This window comes from Macrobrachium nipponense, chromosome 8 (genome assembly GCF_015104395.2).
Source record: "Macrobrachium nipponense isolate FS-2020 chromosome 8, ASM1510439v2, whole genome shotgun sequence".
Lineage (NCBI taxonomy): Eukaryota > Metazoa > Arthropoda > Malacostraca > Decapoda > Palaemonidae > Macrobrachium > Macrobrachium nipponense.
In genome coordinates, this window is record NC_087203.1 from 58,700,239 (window position 1) to 58,720,356 (window position 20,118).

A 20,118-nucleotide genomic window follows, 5' to 3' on the forward strand; every position below is an offset into this window, starting at 1 on the left:
CTATAGAAAAATTAAAGTAGATAAAATCACCTTTCTAATGATATATAATGATGTATACTTTGCTTTGTTAATATAGTACCTAATATAGTATCTATGATTCAGCAAAGGTTGTTAAAACCCTGAAAATGCATGTTTTCCAAATTTTGTCTGTTAACTTATTAAATAAGCATTTTCTGAAAACATTTTCATTGCACTATTAAGATATAAAAAAATTTTATATAATGGTGTATAATGATATATATTTACTTAATTTGTGAAGGTGGTATGGTTTGAAAAGGATTCCCAATTAAACTCCCTATAGGAAGGGAATCTAAGGGTCGAACCGGAAAACATTTTATAGCCAAATAATTCCATCACCAGTGTGTTCTGGTAGGTCCCTAGTATTACCAAAAAAAAAAATCATCTGGGGCCCTTAAAAAATTTTTTAGGAAGGCAAAAATGGGAGTAATTTAAAATACCTATTGCAATACACTCCCTGAATGCCTGAATTAGCTCTGGTCACTGATCAGCCTGAACTACATCCCCACAGACTTACCCACAAATTGGGTAATTTTAACTGCTTTAAGTACCTGCCATCAGAGGCCTCACCCCTCAGTTGCTTTTCGTTCGCTTGGCCGTCAGGATGTATCCTGCTCCAAGCGAACTTTTTGGTCGTCTTAGCCCAACCCTCACAGCTTTGCTTTGTAGTCGATATTGGTTAATTACTTTGGATTTCTCTTTTGGATTTTCGCCTAATTTCTTTGGATTTGATAATGAACAGACTTCAGAAGGAATCTCCATCAGCCATCACCTCGAAGCCTACGCCTTCCACCGTGCCTTTGGAACAATCTTCCAGCGTAGATGTCGGAGCTCACCGTTCCTGCTCTTCAAGCAAAAGAATGTTGAGTACTCTCAAACACGACAGACATTCCCTTTGTATTAGTTGTAGGAAAGCGCAATGTAACGTTAGGCAAAGGCGTGAAGAGTGCAAGGACTGGCCTTTAAACCAGATGGAGGATTACTTGAAGCATAGGAAATCATTAGCTTCTAAAAGAAAATGTAAGGTAGAATCGCGAGAGTTAGATAAAGAGGAGCTACATTTTGAGCTGTTTAAGAAATTGGAGGACAGATTATCATCAAGAATGTCTAGCTTGTTTGTCGGTTTCATGACTTAAATGAAAATAAAGTTGGTAATAGTGTAGGTGATATTAATCATTCTTTTCCAGCTCCCCTGCCTGTTCCAGAATCAGCCCCACAGGGTACTGGGGGTAATGGCGATCGGCAAGCCTCAAAGATAGGATCTGCCGGGCCCCGCAGCGGAGCGTTAGCAGCAGAACCCTGCCTTTCCCCTCATGGTGTAAGTTCTGAGGTTGAATTAGCTTTAGGTTTGACTCAAACGTGTAGGAATAACGGTATAGGTAGGCAGGAAGACAGGTTGCAGAGGCAGGTTCTTTCAGGTTAAAGTTTGGTTTTGTTTTGGGCAGGACAGGTTCTTCTTTAGACCTTTCGGATGTTTTGTGTTCCCTGCCTCAAAGATGTCATATCAGGAGGCTTCTAAGCCTGTAGTTGGTGTAGAGATAAATTTGGTGTCAGCTATTGGATATTCGGGAGGATATTCCTTCATCTTTGAATGTTTATTTTCCCACAGTGAAGTCTGGGTTGTCAGTTGGTAGTGAGAATTCAGATGATAATTTTTTCAATTTAGCTGAATATAACGCTAATTTGCTGGGTTTGTCTCAAGGATATAGATTATTAGCGAGACAAGTTTTTCACCTTCAGGAATTTTCCTGAATTTACTAATGAGGTGTATCAGGATTATCAAGGAAAGTTGATTCAGTCTATTTTCTTTCCCTTGAAAAGGTGGCTTCTGCCTGTCTCTCTGCTCCTATTCATCCTCTTCCAACCTTAACTTCCAAATTTTCTGTAAAGATTTTTCCTCATCTATCCCTCTTGGGTCCTTCTTTGGTGTCAGTTTCGGAGTCTTCCCTTGATTGTCCAGCTGGTTAACCTCCAGCTGTCACTTTTTTGTTGGGACAAGCAGTCTCACAGACATCAAATTTTCCGCAGGCTGTGGCGGAAGCTTCCGCAAGGTTGTATTTCAGCCAGATGACAGATTTGGGTTGCAAGGTTCCAGTTGCGGGAGATGCGGGGTTGGTAGTACAGTGGTACCTCGACATACGAAAGGCTCAACTTACGAAAAATTCGAGTTACGAAAGCAAATATGAAGATTTTTTTGGCTCTACATACAAAAATAGTTCAGGATACGAAAGGTTGTTGCTGTACAGTCCCGAGATTTGCCCGGACCACTGATAACAATTTTAAAACTCGCGCACCGCCAACTGAGTAGACTCGCCACCATCCTCCTGCTCTCCCATTGGTTCCTGATGGGAGAAAGCGCATGTATTAATAACATTATCTCTTTTATCAAAGAAGCTGGTCTTCTCAAATATATCTGACAGCTGTGCTGTCTTAGTATATACATTTTTTTTTCTTTTAATAGTTTTACTGTTATGTGATCAATCACAATTCTTTTTATCGGAATATTATTTATATTTTTATCAGAAATTTAATTTATTTTTTTAAATCAAATTTATATATCTCTCATAAAGATAAAGTTATTTTGAATGTTGTATAATATATTATAAAAGTTAAAAGATCACATTTAGTATTCGGCGTCGGTGACCCTGGTAGTTGTGACGCCAGATAACTCACAATCAATCAATCAATCAATCCCATCGTGCTCTACGAAAAGGCGTTCTTCTTCAGCCATTGCTTCGCAGCAGCATTATCGTACGCACACGGAATTCGTTCGTTCACATATACGATTTCATTTGTTAACGTAAATTCGTGTTAGTAATTTCATTGTACTACCTTATCGTGTTGTGTGAGAACTTAATTAGTATACGTACTACATAACTTAATTATGCAGTATAGTCAAGGGTCCCAAGAAAGTTGCTGAAGTTCACGGAAAGAAGAGGATGCTTTCTATGCAGACAAAAATGGAGATGAATAAAAAGTATGAAGCTGGCATGCGGTTGAGTGTGATCGCCAAGGAATACAGCCGAAATCCGTTGACGATAGGCACCATCCTTAATCAGAAGGAAGCCATCAAAGCAGCTACACCTTCCAAGGGCGTGACTATTTTGTCCAACAAGAGGAGCCACGTGCATGATGAGATGGAGAGGCTGCTTCTTCTACAGATTGAGGACAAAGAAATCGCTGGCGATACGATAACCGAGATGGCAATCCGCCAGAAGGCCAGCGCTATTTTCGGCGATTTAAATTTGCAGGCCGAAGACGACGGAGGAGAAGGGACATCAATGGCAACCCAGACTTCAAGGCTTCTTGGGGGTGGTTTGATAAATTCCGTAAATGGACTGGCATCCATTCGGTCGTGAAGAAATTGAAATTTTTTAATAAACGTAAAGTATAAAAAAGTATAAAAAAAAATGTAAAAATGAAAAAAAGAAAAAAAAATTTAATTTTAAGTTTTTTTAAAGTTAAGTGTTACGGTTTTGTTAATATGTTTCGTAAAGTTTAGTTTATGTTTCCTGACATTTTTAATGTGTTTTGTTAAGTGTACGTACTACATAACAAATTTTCCGCCGTTTGTCCTCCTCCTCTGTCGCCACTTTCGGAGATAGCCTCACTCGAAAGGTAAGGTTCCACATTTTACTACATACGTACATATGTATGTACAGTACATTGGTACCTCGAGATACGAAATTAATCCGTTCCGAGGCGCCCTTCGTATCATGAGTTTTTCGTATCTTGGACCGCATTTTACATGTAAAATGGCTAATCCGTTCCAAGCCCTCCAAAAACACCCCAGTAAATTTCATAATAAAGCTAAATTGACCTATAAACAATGAAATACTACAACAATTTGGACCATTCAATACCTAACTTAATAACGTACTGCTAATTACCTGTAAATAAAGTGTATTAGTGTACATGGTATACAAGAAATACTGTACGTATGTAGTAAAATGTGGAAGCTTACCTTTCAAGTGAGGCTATCTCCGAAAGTGGCGACAGAGGAGGAGGACAAACGGACGTACGTACACTTAACTTTACGAAACACAAAAAAAATGTAAGGAAAACATACATAAACTAAAATTTACGAAACACATTAACAAAACTGTAACACTTAACTTTACAAAAAACTAAAATTAAAAAAAAAAATTTGTCTTTTTTTATTTAAAAATTAAGTTTTTTTTACTTTTTTATACTTTATGTAGGTTTTTTTTTTTTTTTTTTTTTTTTTTTTTTTTTTTTTTTTTACAGAATTTCAACTTCATCACCACTTTCAACTTTCTGTTTTTTAGTATCACTTGGTTCTTCCTTTTTACTTACTCCTGCTAATACTACTAAAGGCCTCTTTAAAAAATAACTATCCAAGGAAGATTGCTTCTGCCTACTTTTCACAATGTTCCTGAAACGACTCGGGCAAACGTCATCGAACTGCGCAAGCATACGACCTGTGTGAGCCTTTTCGGGGTGTGTTTTTTCTACAAATGATTGCACTTTATTTAAAAGCGGCTAGAACATCCTTAATTTCTGCCGTTGTCATAGGGTTGTCCTCCTCCTCCTCGCCGCTGCTAGAGAACTCCTCTTGAACGACGTTATGTTGCATGGCCTCCAACTCCTTCAGGTCATCCGTCGTAAGCTCCTCTTGGTGCTCCTCGAGAAGGTCATTGATGTCGTCCTCGTCGACGACCAGCCCCATGGACTTGCCGGGTGCAACGAACTCATCAAGATCTGGTTGCAAAACAGTTTCAGGATCGTCAACTGTTTCTGAATCAGCAGCACCAGCTTCGCCCACGTCGAATCCCTCGAAGTCTCAGGCGGATACGGCATCAGGCCAGAGTTTCCTCCACGAGGAGTTCAAGGTTCGCCTCGAAACCTCCTGCCAATCTTGGTCGATGAGTCGGATGCATATGACGATGTCGAAATGCTCCTTCCAAAGTTCACGCAACATGAGGTTTGTGGTATCGGTGATGTCGAAACATCTCTTGAAAAGATGTTTCGAATACAGCTTCTTAAAGTTCGATATCACTTGCTGGTCTATGGGCTGGAGGAGAGGGGTGGTGTTAGGCGGAAGATAAAGAACCTTGATGAAGGAATACTCCGCTAGGATATCTTCCTTGAGGCCAGGAGGGTGGGGAGGGCCATTGTCCAACACCAGCAGACATTTCAGAGGGAGGCGCTTCTCTTCCAAGAATTTCTTCACTGTCGGGCCGAAAAACAGATTTACCCACTCCGTGAACAAAAGCGTCGTTACCCAGGCTTTCGCATTAGCCCTCCACATCACTGGAAGCTTCTCCTTAAGCATTTTGTGGGCCTTGAAGGCTCGAGGAGTCTCGGAATTAAAGACCAGTAGGGACTTCACCTTGCAATCCCCACTGGCGTTTGAACAAAGTGCGAGCGTAAGCCTGTCTTTCATAGGCTTATGCCCGGGTAGCTTCTTCTCTTCCTCCGTGATGTACATCCGACGAGGCATTTTTTTCCAAAAAAGGCCAGTGTCATCACAGTTGAAGACTTGCTGATGAACTGTAGCCTTCCTTGGTCATCATCTCGTCGAACGTCTTTTTAAAGGCTTCGGCCGCTTTCGTGTCCGAGCTGGCAGCCTCCCCATGCCACACCACCGAATGGATGCCAGTCCGCTTACGGAATTTCTCGAACCACCCATGCGAAGCCTTGAGCTCTGGGGTTGGCGTTGATGTCCCTTCTCCTCCGTCGTCTTCGGCCTGGGCAATCAAATCGCCAAAAATAGAGCTGGCCTTGTGGGAGATTGCCGTCTCTGTTATCGTATCGCCAGCGATTTCTTTGTCTTTTATCCAGACAAGAAGCAGCCATTCCATCTCGTCGTGCACGTGGGTCCTCTTGCTGGACAAATTAGTGACGCCCTTGGAAGGTGTAGCTGCTTTGATGACATCCTTCTGCTTAAGGATGGTGCCTATTGTCGACGGATTTCGGCCGTATTCCTTGGCGATCACACTCAATCGCATACCAGCTTCATACTTCTTGATAATCTCCATCTTTGTCTCCAAAGAGAGCATTCTCTTCTTTCCGTGAATTTCATCTTTCTTGGGACCCATGACTACATATATACTGTACGTAATTTACGTATAAGTAGAGTAAAGTTCTCACACAACACTGTAAAGTACGTATACTGCAATGAAATCACTAACGAATTTACGTTAATAAATGAAATCGTTAGAATGAACGAATACTGCGTGCGTACGATAACGATGCTTGTACCGAGTGGCCGAGGCACGCTGCTACGTAGTAGATGCATGATGGGAAGGATGCTGACCAATAGAAGAGAAGGATCTCATGGTGGTGACTAGCATCAAGAACCAATGGGAGAGCAGGAGGATGGTGGCGAGTCTACTCAGTTGGCAGCGCGCAAGTTTCAAAATTGTTATCGGTGGTCCGGGCGAATCTCGGACTTTCCAGCAACAACCCCTTTCGTATCTTGAAAAATTTTCGTATGTAGAGCCGTAAAATTTTTCGCATTAGCTTTTGGATCTCTATTTTTTTGTAAGTTGAGCCTTTCGTATCTCGAGGTACCACTGTATTTCTTGTATACCATGCACACTAATACACTTTATTTACAGGTACATATTAGTAGTACGTATTAAGTTAGGTATTGAATGGTCCAAATTGTTGTATTTCATTGTTTATTGGTCAATTTAGCTTTACATATTATAAAATTTACTGGGGTATTTTTGTAGGGCTTGGAACGAATTAGGCAATTTACGTGTAAAATGCAGTTAAAGTTACGAAAAGCTCAGGTTACGAAGGCCGCCTCGGAACGGATTAATTTTGTATGTCGAGGTACCACTGTATTAAGTGACACGTTTATTCCATCGCCGAATATATTGGTGCTGATGGTATCCACTGTTCCTCGTTTCACCAGTGCCTAAGGTATTCTACTTGCAGCTGTTACGTCAGGGTCTGCAGGCCGGAGCTTCTCCTTAAGTTCATCTGTAAGTGTGGGTTCGGCCAGCATGTCCTCCACCTGTCCAACCTCTGTGGTTGGGGCTCTGGAAGTGGCACCAAGTGTGGCTTCTTCCTGTTTCCCTTTGACTTCTTTCTCAACTTTTCCGGAGGTTTTGGTGGTTCCTTTATCTAAAGTGTGTGGCGTTGGTTCGGGTTTTCTGGGAGTAAGTACTCCCTCTCCATTAATAGATGTTTCTTCAGCTTCGGTTCTCCATCCGGGTGGGGCGGTGGTTCAGCCTAGATCAGGCAGTTCAGGTGTTGTGGCTCCTCCGCTCGTAGGTGCTGGTTCAATACGTCAGTGGGTGTGGGCCTAAGTATTGCATATCATCACCTGTGTATGATGGAGGTTTGGCGTTGCCCGGTGTGGCTCGCATAGTGGTTGCGCCTTCACATCTCGGTGATGGAAGTGTTGCGCAATCGAGGACATTCAGCTCTGGGGTTTTGATTCCAGGTGTACTTGGTTCAGGTTCAGTGCACTGTTGGTGGAGAGTGCGGCAGAGGCAGGCAGTGCGTCATCACTTATTGGCAATGGTTTTGCACAACCGTTGGGGGTTGGCTCCGGTGTAGGCTCAGGTATGTTGGGTAAGGTAGCAAAGGGTACGGAGGTTTTCCTTCTTTGGGGTTAGGTTTTCCTGGTGGTCGTCCTGTCTCTCTTCCTGCTCCAGTGCGGCCGGACATGTCTGATGGAGAGTGCTACTTAGAAGATGAAGAACAAGCTCCGGAGATTGCTTTTCCTCAGACCAGCGCAAGTGAGTACAAGCGGATGGTAGACTTCATTAATTTACTGTATCTGCAGTCTAAAGCTCCGGAGGAACCAGAACTGCCTAATCAGGCAATGTTTGAAACGCTATATTCAACCAAGCCAGCGATTCCCCAAACTTATAGTAAGTTAGTTTGGTTCAGTCATGTCAAGCAGGCATTGAGGGAGGTGGACACTACATTAGGAGCACTCATAGGATTAGGTAAACAGGATTCGACCTTGCTTCCTATTCGGAAGGGGTTACGGTGTAGCAGGTAATCCTTCGGCCGGTAATAGTGCCTCTTAACGAATCAGTGGAAGCTCTTTTATCGAGGGTTTCTTCGGCATCTAGACTGGTAGAGGTTTCCTTGCGTTACGCAAGTTTTTTGGAGGACACCTTCTGCAGTCAGTCAGAAGCATTGTCCACATTCCATGTGGATTTTGTCGGGCTCAATGGGGTTTTTGAAGCAGGACGAGTATGTTACTTTGGATCTGGTTTTGCTTGACAACCTGATCACCACCGTGTTGATCAGTTTGGCATACCAGGTCAACATTTCAGCGGGGTGCACTACATTTTTTGGCAAGAAGAGGAGGGATTTATATTTGAGTCATGTGCCTCCTCATTTTCCAGACATCAGTAAGAGGGTTCTGTCAAGCGCCCCCTTGCACTCAGCGATATTCTGTTCAGGAGGAGGACGTTTCAGCAATGGTAAACTTTGTCTCTTCGACTTTGGGGAAGCATTCCAGGTCCAGGTCGCTGAAGAAGGTGCACTTTATGGCTAAGAGTTCGTCAGCACATTCTTCCATACCTGCGGTTTCGAAGAAGGGTTTTCGAAAGTAGATGTTTCCCTTGTCTATACCAATCGGCGGTTGTCTCTCTCACTTCGCAGACATCTGAAAGTCAGGTGGTCAAGGTCTTGAGGATTGGGTATAGGATCTTTCCTTTCTCGTCCTCTTCTTTCCGACTCAGCGGTTTATCTTCCCAGTTATTCCCCGTTCTCAATCGAGGGATAGCTTTGGCAACAGAGATTCAATCCTTGTTGGAGAAGAGAGCAATAGAACCCGCTCTCCCTTCTCCGGGATATTACAGCCAAAGCGGGAGGGTCTTGGAGACCCATCATAGATCTTTCGGGTCTCAACCATTTAGTAGTGCCGACGAAGTTTCATATGGAAACCTCGCAGTCAGTGCTGAGGTCAGTCTGGAGAGACGACTGGATGGTTTTGGTGGACCTCAAGGATGCTTATCTCCAGATTCTGATACATCAGGAATCGCATTAGTTCCTTCGTTTCTCAGGTCCGTCGGGAACATTCCAGTTCATAGTCCTCTGCTTTGGTCTGACAACAGCACCTCAGATATTTTCGAGGGTGATGTCTCCAGTTTCAGGATTTATGCATCATCGGGGTTTTTGAATAAGAAGATAACCTCAACGACTGTTAATTCAAGCTTTGTCCGAAGAAGAAGGATTTCTTGGTGGCGTTATGCTGAACCTTAGGGATTGAGATCAATGTAAAAAAAGAGAGCTCTAATTCCATCTCAAGTTATGACCTATTTGGGAATGATAATTCAGACTCGTCTTTCGAAGGTTTTCCTGACCCAGGAATGAGTTCTGACGGTCTTGCGTCAAGTGGAAACTTTCATGTCATTAAGAGCTCAACCAGTGAGTGCGTGGAAGAGCTTGTTAGGGAGAACGTCATCCCTCTTTGCTGATTCCAGGGTCTCGTCTACAGATGCACTCTCTGCAGGTATGTCTCAGGAATCGCTGGGACTTTCAGGAAGAGAGTGCAGTGGTATTCTGGGAAGATTCTTGCCTAGAGGATCTTCAGTGGTGGTCAGAAGAGCATCATCTGACCAACGGAATAAGCTTAGTCTTCCTGATTCCAGACGTTCATCTATACACAGAAGCCTCAGATAAGGGTTTGGGTGCAACCCTAGAGGAAACGCAGACCAGTGGCCTTTGGAGGGATCTGGATTTGGGGCAGTAAATCAACTATAGGGAGTTGAGAGCAGTGGAAGAAGCTCTAAACTTTTTCAGAGCTGGTGATGGGTTAGATGTTAGCGCTCTTCTCAGACAATGTAACAGCCTTGGCGTACCTGAAGAAGGAGGGAGGAACAAGATCGTCAGAATTAAACGATTTAGCTCAACTAGTACTTAGCTGGTGCAAGATCTGCAAAGTTCCCCTCATTCCCAAATTCGTTGCAGGGAAACTCAATGTTCTGCCAGATGCTTTGAGTGGCAGAAACATAAAGCAAAATAGTATTACAAATATGCCACTACTCTGTTGAACATCATATGAAAATGATGTTCACAGCAAACCGTAAGGTTGGTATCCCCGCACAACGACATGAATTGTTTGGCAGGAAGGGGCTCCGAAACAGCAAGGAACCCACCGCCGACAGCGACTGCTTTAAAGACTCACTTCATCACAGCACAAACACACAAGTCTAAAATAGTGAAATGGCATCTCTGTCAGATGGAAGCGAAGAAGGGGGCTCTCTGGTTGTGGTAGAACGCCGCCACTGCCAGGTTCCAGACAAGAAACAGGGCTGACAACTTCAGAATCTGTAAATAAATGAAGCTTCTCTCTCCCTCAGGAGAATGTTATAATATGTGAGGATGGAGAGAAGGACAGATGATAGCCGTAACACCTACGCCCCAATCCTACTAAAATGAGGGAAAGAGGCAAGAAAACAAACACGTATGGTCCTGCAAGAAGGGAAGATCAAATCTTTAGCCATTAAAACTCGTCCCAAACATCCAGCAACACACATATTTTGAAAGACTAAAACTTTACAAAGTTCCCAGACATGTGTAAAATATACATAAAAACATAAATGTCAATACACAATTTTCAAATCAAAACACTAAAGTAAAGTAAGGGTTCCTGTCTCTCTAAAGGGGCAATACTCTCTAGGAGACGGACTAGCCTATCACCGATAATGTAAGGATGCCGATGCAGAGTTAAAGACGTATATACTGCAACAGCATCTGTCCCAAGGAAATTCAACACAGCAACAAAGAAGGCTTGTCTAACATGTTGACATCAACGGAACTGCTAGGCTGAATAAAAAGAAATAAAGCTCAGGCTACAATAAAAAAACCGGCTTGGAAAAGGAGAGCGAAGCAAAACTGCGGTCTCCATGGCGGTAAAAGAAACACTAACATATTTTGGCAGTCCGAACTTGGTCGAAGATCAAACATCCACCGCGTATACGTAGGAGTTGCCAGATGCCACAGATTCCTTGTTTTTACAATCTTTGTTTTTACCGGTTTCCAGCTAGTGCCAGATGATTTATCTTACTCTTAAGATAGAAGGTTTGTTAGCTATGAAAAATACAAATTAATTAAAAAATTTGCCATTTTATACAGTAGACTGACAAAAAAAATGTGGAACAAAGAATTTGTTCCTATGGGGATATGAGCCAATGCTTTATAAATGGAATGCTTGCTATCATGATAAAACAAGGTCAGGCAGACCTGACATATGACCATCCCTGGTCTTCCACCATTCATCTCCCACAAGCAGCTGGTTTGGGAGAACGTGTGAGCACTCATCACCCCTCCCCTACATTCCCATCAGTGCAGAAAGTGCGGGCATGAGGAGGAGAAGGTTCAAGAAAAGCTTATGATCCTGGCACCCCACCCCCTTTTTTGAGTTAAGTACAAGAGATAGGAGGGAGAAAGATTGTCAGCAGCTTCAGAGAGGGAGACAGGACAGAGCATGCTCGAGGAAGAGTAAGCCGCTCATCAACAGGGAGTCTTTGAGAATGGCACAGTTGGTTGCCAAGACAATCTTACAGCTAAACTCTCTGGTCCTTTTCCAGAAGCAGCGCCAGGGACAAGCAAATAAGAAACCCCTCAGTGTAATGGAGGTACTCCAGGGAATGGCAGTCACACTTCGTCCAGGTCAGAGTCTTGACATTCAAAGCAGTGTCCTCCCTCTCCAGCTAGTCAGCATGTCGGCCCCCTACATCTCATCCTTGAGTCCTGCTGATTACCTACCAAGCAGATTAGAGTGACTTGAGCCTATGCAATCCCTTAGGCTTCCCTGGCAGAGGGTGTGCTGGTGGCAGCTGGAACAGACTTTCCTGGTAAAGGCTAAATCTTAGAAGCTGTTGCCAACCCCTTACCATAGAAGGCCAAGTACTACCTCCTGGAGGGCTCCTTCTCTGTCCCTAAATCCTTGGACTCCCTCTGTACGAGGGCTGAGCAACAACATGCCCATGGACAGATACAAACAGCAAGGACTTCTGTTGAACAGAGCCGAAAACAATAACTGCGAGCTAATTCTGGTGAGGGCCTTGCTGGGCATCTGGCCCTCACTTGGGAATGTTATATAACATTCCAAACATCAAGAACAGGGTTTTTTTTAACCTATTATATTATGGACTGTTATTCCAGACAGAATGGGTATAATCGTATACTACTAGTGTATGAATGAATAGTGAATAGCAGCTAAGAAAAGAATGATTAATAAGGCTCAAAAGTATGGTGCTTTAAAGTCTTAAATTTAGTGCATCATTACCAAATGGGGAAACTGCGCCATCATTTCATAATAAGGGTAACAAAAGATCTCTACATTTGGGTAGTGCAAAAGTCTGAATCTGGGAGGTGTATTGTCTTGATACAGTACAATATAATAAGAAATGGTATTCACTTCAGGATGAATAAAACATTAAACATCAGAGGTAGAGGTACTAAAAGTAATGTGGGAGGATTTTTACTGAAAAAAAGTTGGGAAAAAGGAAAATCTAATGTTTCTCAGACAAAAAAAATTGCCACTTAGGGAAAACAAATGAATCAACCACCCAAAGCTATTTAGCACTGATGATCTTCCATTCCCATGGAATCACAACCCTGCCTTGAATGGTGAGGGAGATTAAATGAGTCATAAAAGTCAGAATTCCATTTTCCGGGGGGAAAATGGTACAATGGACTGATAAAAAAGTGAACCCACATTCAAAGATTTCACAAAGTACAATACACAACACTGTAACCTATTTTCTTCTTTTGAGAAACTTAATATTTGAACAGCTATTTACACTCACGGACTAACCAAGGACTTGATGTCGACGCTGGGTCCCAAACTTTGCAATTTTATGCACACAAAATAATAATACTGATACATAATTCACTCACAAAAATACAAGCAAGAAATAAGAAATTGACAAACAACAACAAAATGAAAAATCAAAGGAGAATAAGTTTTCTTTCAGGGAGAGAAACTTTAATTGAAGACTTCATTGTGTTACTTAACAGTTTTTGTAAGTCAACTCCAACATACCTACAAACTACAAATCTGTTGTGTAAACAAGTGCTTTGAAATTTGGGTTTGTTTTTCTAAGTTAACGAATTGGATCGTCTAGATTCTGGTTTGTTTTTGACAATGTGGATTCTTCTCAATCTTCCTTATTGAAATCTTAAATTTTGCAAGGTAAGTAAGACCAGATTGGGTTTATTGAAGTCTGACATTCACAAAATATACATTGATCATCAAGGAGGAAATTGCGATTTAAAGAACAGTTGTGATCATTGCAAGGATTGGTCTTTGGATGATATAGAGATGATAAATTGCTGAATTAGAAGAGGAAAGGATAGCTTGGAAAGAGAACAGCTAGTCTTGAATCTAGATCTTTAGAACTAACACCTGTTCAAAATGAAAGTTATTTTGTTTGATGGCTCTAAATTTAAACTAATTGGTGAACCCAACTTTGTTGAAATTCATAAAAATGAAGATAAGATCAATCCCTTTCTTAGAAAGCTTAAACAGGAAAAAGTAATTTCTGATGATGTCTACCAAGAACTATTCGTTACCGGGTCTTCCTTTGGCATTCTACTATATGGAATTCCAAAAGTACACAAAGACGGTATACCCTTGAGACCGATAAAGGGATTTTGACGTAAGGAAAAATCTATTTCTGGGCGATTGGCTCGTGTCGCCAGCGAAATATCCTTTAATCTATTATTTCTAGGGTAAATGTACTAACACATACCAGAGAATAAATAAATAAAGAAAAAGGTCAGTATAACTACTCGCCTCACCCTCCAAGAGGGTGTCGGTATGAACACTATGGCGAGTGAGACCACTACCACGAGCCAAATGCCAAAAGAATTCTCCCACTACAAAATCCCCCAAGAGGAGAGCCGACCCACAGAGTGGGCAGCACTTACTACTACTACTCCATCCCATGCTGCCGACTGCTGCGCCTCTGTGCCATCCTGAAGTTAGCAGACAATCTTGGCGATGGGATGGGTAGGGCGGGATTTCGCTGGCAACACGAGCCAATCGCCCAGAAATAGATTTTTCCTTACGTCAAAATCCCTTTTCTGGGCTCAGCTCGTGTCGCTGCGCGAAATCGTACCAGAGAAATAGCACAAGATTGTAAACAAAATCAACAAAATAAAAAGAGGTCTCAAATAAAAGATAAAATAAAAGTAAAAGAATATAATTGCTAATAAGGATACATATACACAGTGATACAAAATAGAAATATTGCTTAAATTACACTTAATTCTAATAATATTTCTTAACTTAAGGTAATTTACATATATACAGGGGTAATATGGCATATATGTACCAAAATGGTATCTGTGTAAAGCTTATGTATCAAAAATTCTAGAGCAATTAACATATTAAGTTGAACAAAACAAACTCAACAATAATAATATAAAGGAATGTATATGACTTAATATACAAAACCCGTAACCATTACAATAAGATGTATCCCCTAGCATAAAAATAAGGGGATGACATCCACGAGATCAATATTCATCATCAATTGTGAGTGTCCCTAGCAAAAAAATAAGGGACACCCACCACATCATCATAAAAGCAGCTAAGACACAAGGTGACCGTAAATGAACAAGGCAGGAATAGACGAACTGTTGGGTGAGGCAGGTAGAAAGGAGGACTGGATCTTCTACTAAAGATTAGTTAGAGTCAGGGGAAACTATGTTCCCCGCTGCAACTGCTGAAAATTTCAGAGCTTCCAAGGACTTTAAGTAATGACGTTTGAATACTGTCGGCGATTTCCATCCAGTATACTTTTTCAACTCATCGAAGTTCATATGTTGGAAATAGTTAATTGAGGTGGCTACTGCCCTGACATCATGTGCTTTTGGGAAAGAGTCAGGATTGGCTTGTTTAATGAAGTACAGGATCTGTTGCCTGATGCCTTTAATAGATAAAGTGCCACCTTTTTCTCTCTTAAAGAGAGGACCGGATGAGGATGAGGAGGTCCTAGATAGAAAGGCTCGTAAGGTTGAAACTGGGCAAAGAGATACATCTTGTGGAAGGGGTAGTACCTTCCATGGTTCCCACCTCATCAAAGGATCTTCATTCTTTGCTATAAGCTACGTTCCGGAGAAAGTAGCACTTCCCCTGTGGGAAGGAACTGAATATGATCCGGATCTCTGGATAAAGCCGACAGTTCTGAAATTCTAGCTCCTGAGGCCAAGCTTAATAAAAATAGGGTTTTTCTTAAGAGCATTATAAACGAGCATGTGACATTATTGGTTTCTGAAGCCAGCTTTAGAACATCGTTTAAGAACCATGATACTGACGTAGGCCTTACAGAAGGTCTAAGTCTAGCACACGCCTTGGGAATAGACGAGAAGTAGGAATCTGTCAAGTCTATGTTGAACCCAAATTGAAAAATCTTTTTCAAGGCTGATTTGTTTGTCGTAATTGTGCTAGCTGCTAAGCCTTTTCAAATAAGGATCTGAAAAAGGATATAGCTGAATTGATGTCATGATCCTAATATCTGATTCTTTCAGGAAGGTTGCTAACTTTTTGACAGCAGCATCATACTGTCTCAAAGTTGAATCTCTTTTATCGGATTCCAAGAAGAGAATATTCTGAGGGTCAATGTTCGCATCCCTTTTCGCTGCAAACTTCATGAAATCCATAAAGTTAGGGTTTTGAGAATCCCTGAGGAAGCGAACACAGTCTTCGTTTGTACTGACTGGGAGAGCCTGGGATTGGGGATCCGAAGAGGGCGAAGACCCAGTTCCAGAATGAGAGGGTACCAATTGCTCTTCGGCCAGTCTGGGGCTACTAGAGCCATCTTGACCCTTGAATGTCCTGAGTTTGTTTAACACTTTCATGAGAAGATTCACTGGAGGAAAGACATAAATCTTCTCCCAGTTGTTCCAGTCTAGAGCCAGGGCGTCCGTGGCATAGGCCAGAGGGTCCAGGTTGGGGGCCACATAACACGGAAGTTTGTGGTTCGCTTGAGATGCGAAGAGATCCACCTGTAGACCTGGAACTCTCTGAAGAATCCATTGGAACGAAACTGTTGTCCAGTGACCATTCCGACTCTAGAGGTACTGATCGGGATAGAGCATCTGCTATGACGTTTCTCACTCCAGCTATATGAGTGGAGGAGAGATGCCAACTGAACTTGTCCGCCAGGGAGAAGATGGCTACCATGACATGATTTAGATGACGTGACTTGGAGCCTCCTCTGTTTACACAATGTACTACCACTGCGCTGTCCAGGACTAGCTTTATGTGGAGTACTTTGGCGGACGTAACCTTTTTAGAGTCAAGAACACTGCCATTGCTTCCAGTACGTTTATATGGAACTGACGGAACTGAGGTGACCACGTTCCTTGAACCTTCTTGAACTGGGAATATCCTCCCCAACCGCTTAATGAAGCGTCTGTGTGGATGGTGATCCCTGGTGGAGGAAACTGAAGGGGCACTGACACCAACAAGTTCTTGACTTTCGCCCACGGCCGGAGTCGATTCTTTAGAATCAGAGGGACTGAGGATAATTTGTCCCTGGACCTGACATTTGCTCGTGAGCGCCAGATTCTGGTTAGGTCTTTCAGTTTGGCTTTCATTAGGATGTTCGTCACTGATGCAAACTGGAGAGAACCCAGGATCCTTTCCTGAGATCTTCTTGAAGCCAGTTTTGTGACTCAGAAATTGCTTGACTGACTTCGCTATTTGCCTTCCTCTTGGATGATGGAATCGACAGAGTATGGGAGGATAGATTCCATTGAATGCCTAGCCACTGAAAGTTTGACTCTGGAGTGAGTCTTGACTTGGTCCTGTTTATCTTGAAGCCTAGATATTCCAGTAACTGAATCACTTTCAGTGTTGCTTTGTTGCATTCCTAGCACTGTTGAAGCCCAGATCAACCAATCGTCGAGATACGCTACTACCATAACCCTTGCGATCTGAGTTGTTGAACTACTACTTCCGCCAGCTTCGTAAACACCCTGGGTGCTACGTTGAGCCCGAAAGGAACTACCTTGAAGGAGAATGTCTGGTCTCCTATCTTGAAGCCCAGATACGGACGGAAGTGTCTTGGCAATAGGGATATGATAGTAAGCGTCTGTAAGATCGATAGAGGTGGTGACGGCCCCCACGGGGAAGTAAGGTCCGCACCTGCGAGATCGTGAGCATCTTGAACTTGTCGCAGCGAATGGCTAAGTTTAAGCGGGACAAGTCTAAGATTACCCTTCTCTTTTTTTGTGAGCCTTTCTTTGGCACGCTGAACAAGCGTCCTTGAAATTTTAATCTTTTGACTCTCGCTATAGCTCCTTTCTGAAGGAGATCCTCCGCATACTCCGTCAATTCCTTGGAAGGAAGTTGGCGGAAAGGTCTGGATGGGGGTGGGTTCGCTAACCAGCTCCAACCCAGGCCTTTTGACACAATGCTCTGAGCCCACTTGCTGAAGTTCCACCGGTGGCGAAAGTGAAACAGCCTCCCTCCTACCTGAAATTCCTCATTGGTTCTGGTAGCCTCCTCGGCCTCCCCTGAAGTGTTTCCCCTATTGAAGGGACCTCCCGATCCTCTCCCACGAAGGATCGCTTACCTCTGCCTCCCTTACCCGAGCGGTCATACTTCTGTGAAGCTTGACCCTCGAAGACCTGGTTGTAGCTGGAGAGAGGGCGTAAGAGGTGGAGGGCTGAGGCTGAGGGGAGATAACGTAAATCGGCTGCGATTGAGCCTTGAGGTGGAAGGTTGGGCTGTTTGCACCAAGGAACAGCCGGAACTTGCTGAGAAAAGCGTGGTTGCTTCTTCTGGTAGGGCTGGAAACGTCTAGGTTTCCTTTGAGCCTTACCCTTACCGACTTGGTCCTGTCGTCTCTTGGCCGTAAGACCCCAACGGTCTTTAAGGCTCTGGTTCAATCTCGTAGCCTCTGACTGAACCTCCTTCACCATCGCTTCTGGGAAGAGGTCTGCTCCCCAGATGCTTGACGCAAGCAACTTATTCGGCTCGTGCCGAATAGTTGCTTCTTGTAGACATGTTTTTCCACAATTCGTCCCTAGCAGTGGCAAAACTCAAACATAATCTGACTGCACCGTTTGAGTCAAAGATTTGGTAAGAAGCTTGAAGAGCGGTTCCGACCCATAGGCAATGGTAGCCACCTCGGTCATAGCCATGGAATTAATGGACCTGGCTAACCGCGATTTGGCCATCGAATTCTGCCTGAATAAGGCTATCTGGAAGCCTAGGTAGCTTCTCACCAAACTGCTCCATAGCACAGTCTGGTTTGAGTTTGCAGCTGAGAAGGTGTTAGGTAAGTCTTCCCACAATTCACCGGCTGAAGGAAGTAGAGGAGATGTAGGATCTGCTTCCTTCAGTTGAGGCATGGAATCCCCCTTCTGGGCTGCTGGAATAGTAGTTGTCGCGATCTTTGTCAGGAAAGGGAGCGGGGTAGGGTACTCTCTTCCATCGTAAAGATCGTAAACGGACTCTTGAAAGGTTGGATTTTCGTATTGGAACAATCCATGTCCTCTAGACACCTGAGCCATTCTCTCTGAGCCTGGTCACGTGAATAGAGGACTGTCTCCTTTGGTACTTTATCATCCCGAGTCATGGCTGAGGTCGGTGAGCCTGGCGTAGCCGATGAACGGAGGCTGAAGGTCTTCCGGGTAGAACTCGAAGTCCTCAATCCTCCGAGTTCCACATTCCGGGATAGAGATGAGCCCGTCTTGGAAGGGGGCGTATGACGCTACTCTCCAAGGGTTGTTCATTGAGAACGGAGGAAGAGAGTCATACGGGGAAGTTGGGCTCCCACCTGTGCTGAAAGGTGGAGAGGCTAGAGGAGCTTGGCTCAGTCCGGCTATAATGTTGTCCTGAGAGGTAATCCTATCAGACAACCGAGAGAACATTTGTTCCATGCTATTTTTCAGAGACCCAACCAGATCGCCCACCTGTTGTAACAGACAGCGTTGGCGTCCAAAGCCGGAGCTTGCTGCGGAGGTGGAAGGGTGGCCCTGAACTGGAACCAAGGGTAGCGGAACTAACGATTCCGCTGGAGTGTGAGATCTCTCCCTGGAGGATCTACTCCTCGAGGACTTAGAGCCGGACCCGAAGCTTTAGATCTCTCTGCTCCGGGATTCCTAGCCGGAGACTTACGAGAAGAGGATGACGCCGAAGCCGTCTTCTTAGACGACGACGACGTCTTCGTCAAGGTTTTCACTGCCTGACCCTTGACCTTGGGTCTAACTGAAGCGTCAGGAGAAGTATATAATTCATTACCCGTAAAGCCTTGGAAGGATGGAGAGGTTGCAGGAGTAGAAGAACCAGTAGCACCCAAGGGTATCCCTTGGGTGTCCAACTTACCTACCTCGACCAACAGGTCGTCTACACCTACCATGGGTTCTACATTGATATCAAGCGTCGCGACTTCCGAGAGATGTTCCTGGCCTTGGTCTGTCAACGAGGCAGCCAGCTGTTGCTGATGAAAGCGATAGTCGGGGCCGCATCTGCTGGGTCGCGTAGCCTGTCGCCTTGCCTCCGGGGAAGATTAGTACCGCCAACCTCTTCTCAAGGATGTAGGGCATACCCTTGGCGGCGTTCTTCCCGAAACCGCCGACCCAGGCCCTCAGGGTTGCCAGTGCGGTATCCCTCACAGCCGGAACCGGAGCCTGGAAGAGAGGGTATTGATTAGATTTAAGAATAACTTAAAACTAAAACTAACTTAAAGCGTAACTTAAAATTATAGGGGCTATAAGACCCCCTGAATCTTACCTTAAGTTAGAGTGATTAATGTAAAAACTTAAGCACTATAAAAAATGAGAACCAGTTAACGGAGTTGGAATACTTACCCCGTCTAAGAGCTGGCTCACCAGATCGTAACAGATGGTACACGTCTCGTGGTACCAGACCTGGATGTCCCCGTGCGGAGTCGCGCATGGAGCATGGGACCGGCAAACTTCGTGTCCACATGGGTCCTGAAGTGTGGCGGCGCATCCCGGATGCTCACAGTTGGGTGGTCTGTAAGTGAAAAGACACATGAGTATCTTAAAGGACTATCACTTACAGGCTAAAGGACAGAAGAACTCCGTTGAATGCCGGAGCTCGGAAAAATTTTGGGCATCAAACCCCTCCTTAATCGCCTGAATAGGCTATAACCCCGGAGGGATCCGGTG

The 20,118-nt window shown here is 43.8% G+C and overlaps 1 protein-coding gene across 2 annotated transcripts in view; it reads right to left on the reverse strand.

The window, feature by feature from the left end:
- Positions 1–309: 309 nt before the first annotated feature.
- The window catches only part of LOC135222799 (ensconsin-like), a 123,697-nt gene continuing 103,888 nt past the window's right edge, over positions 310–20,118 (reverse strand). For both annotated transcript variants that reach the window (XM_064261090.1, XM_064261089.1), the window contains exon 5: positions 310–2,360. In XM_064261090.1, the coding sequence (XP_064117160.1) occupies positions 2,236–2,360 (125 nt within the window). In that variant the 3' untranslated portion in view covers positions 310–2,235. The remainder of the gene's footprint in view (positions 2,361–20,118) is intronic.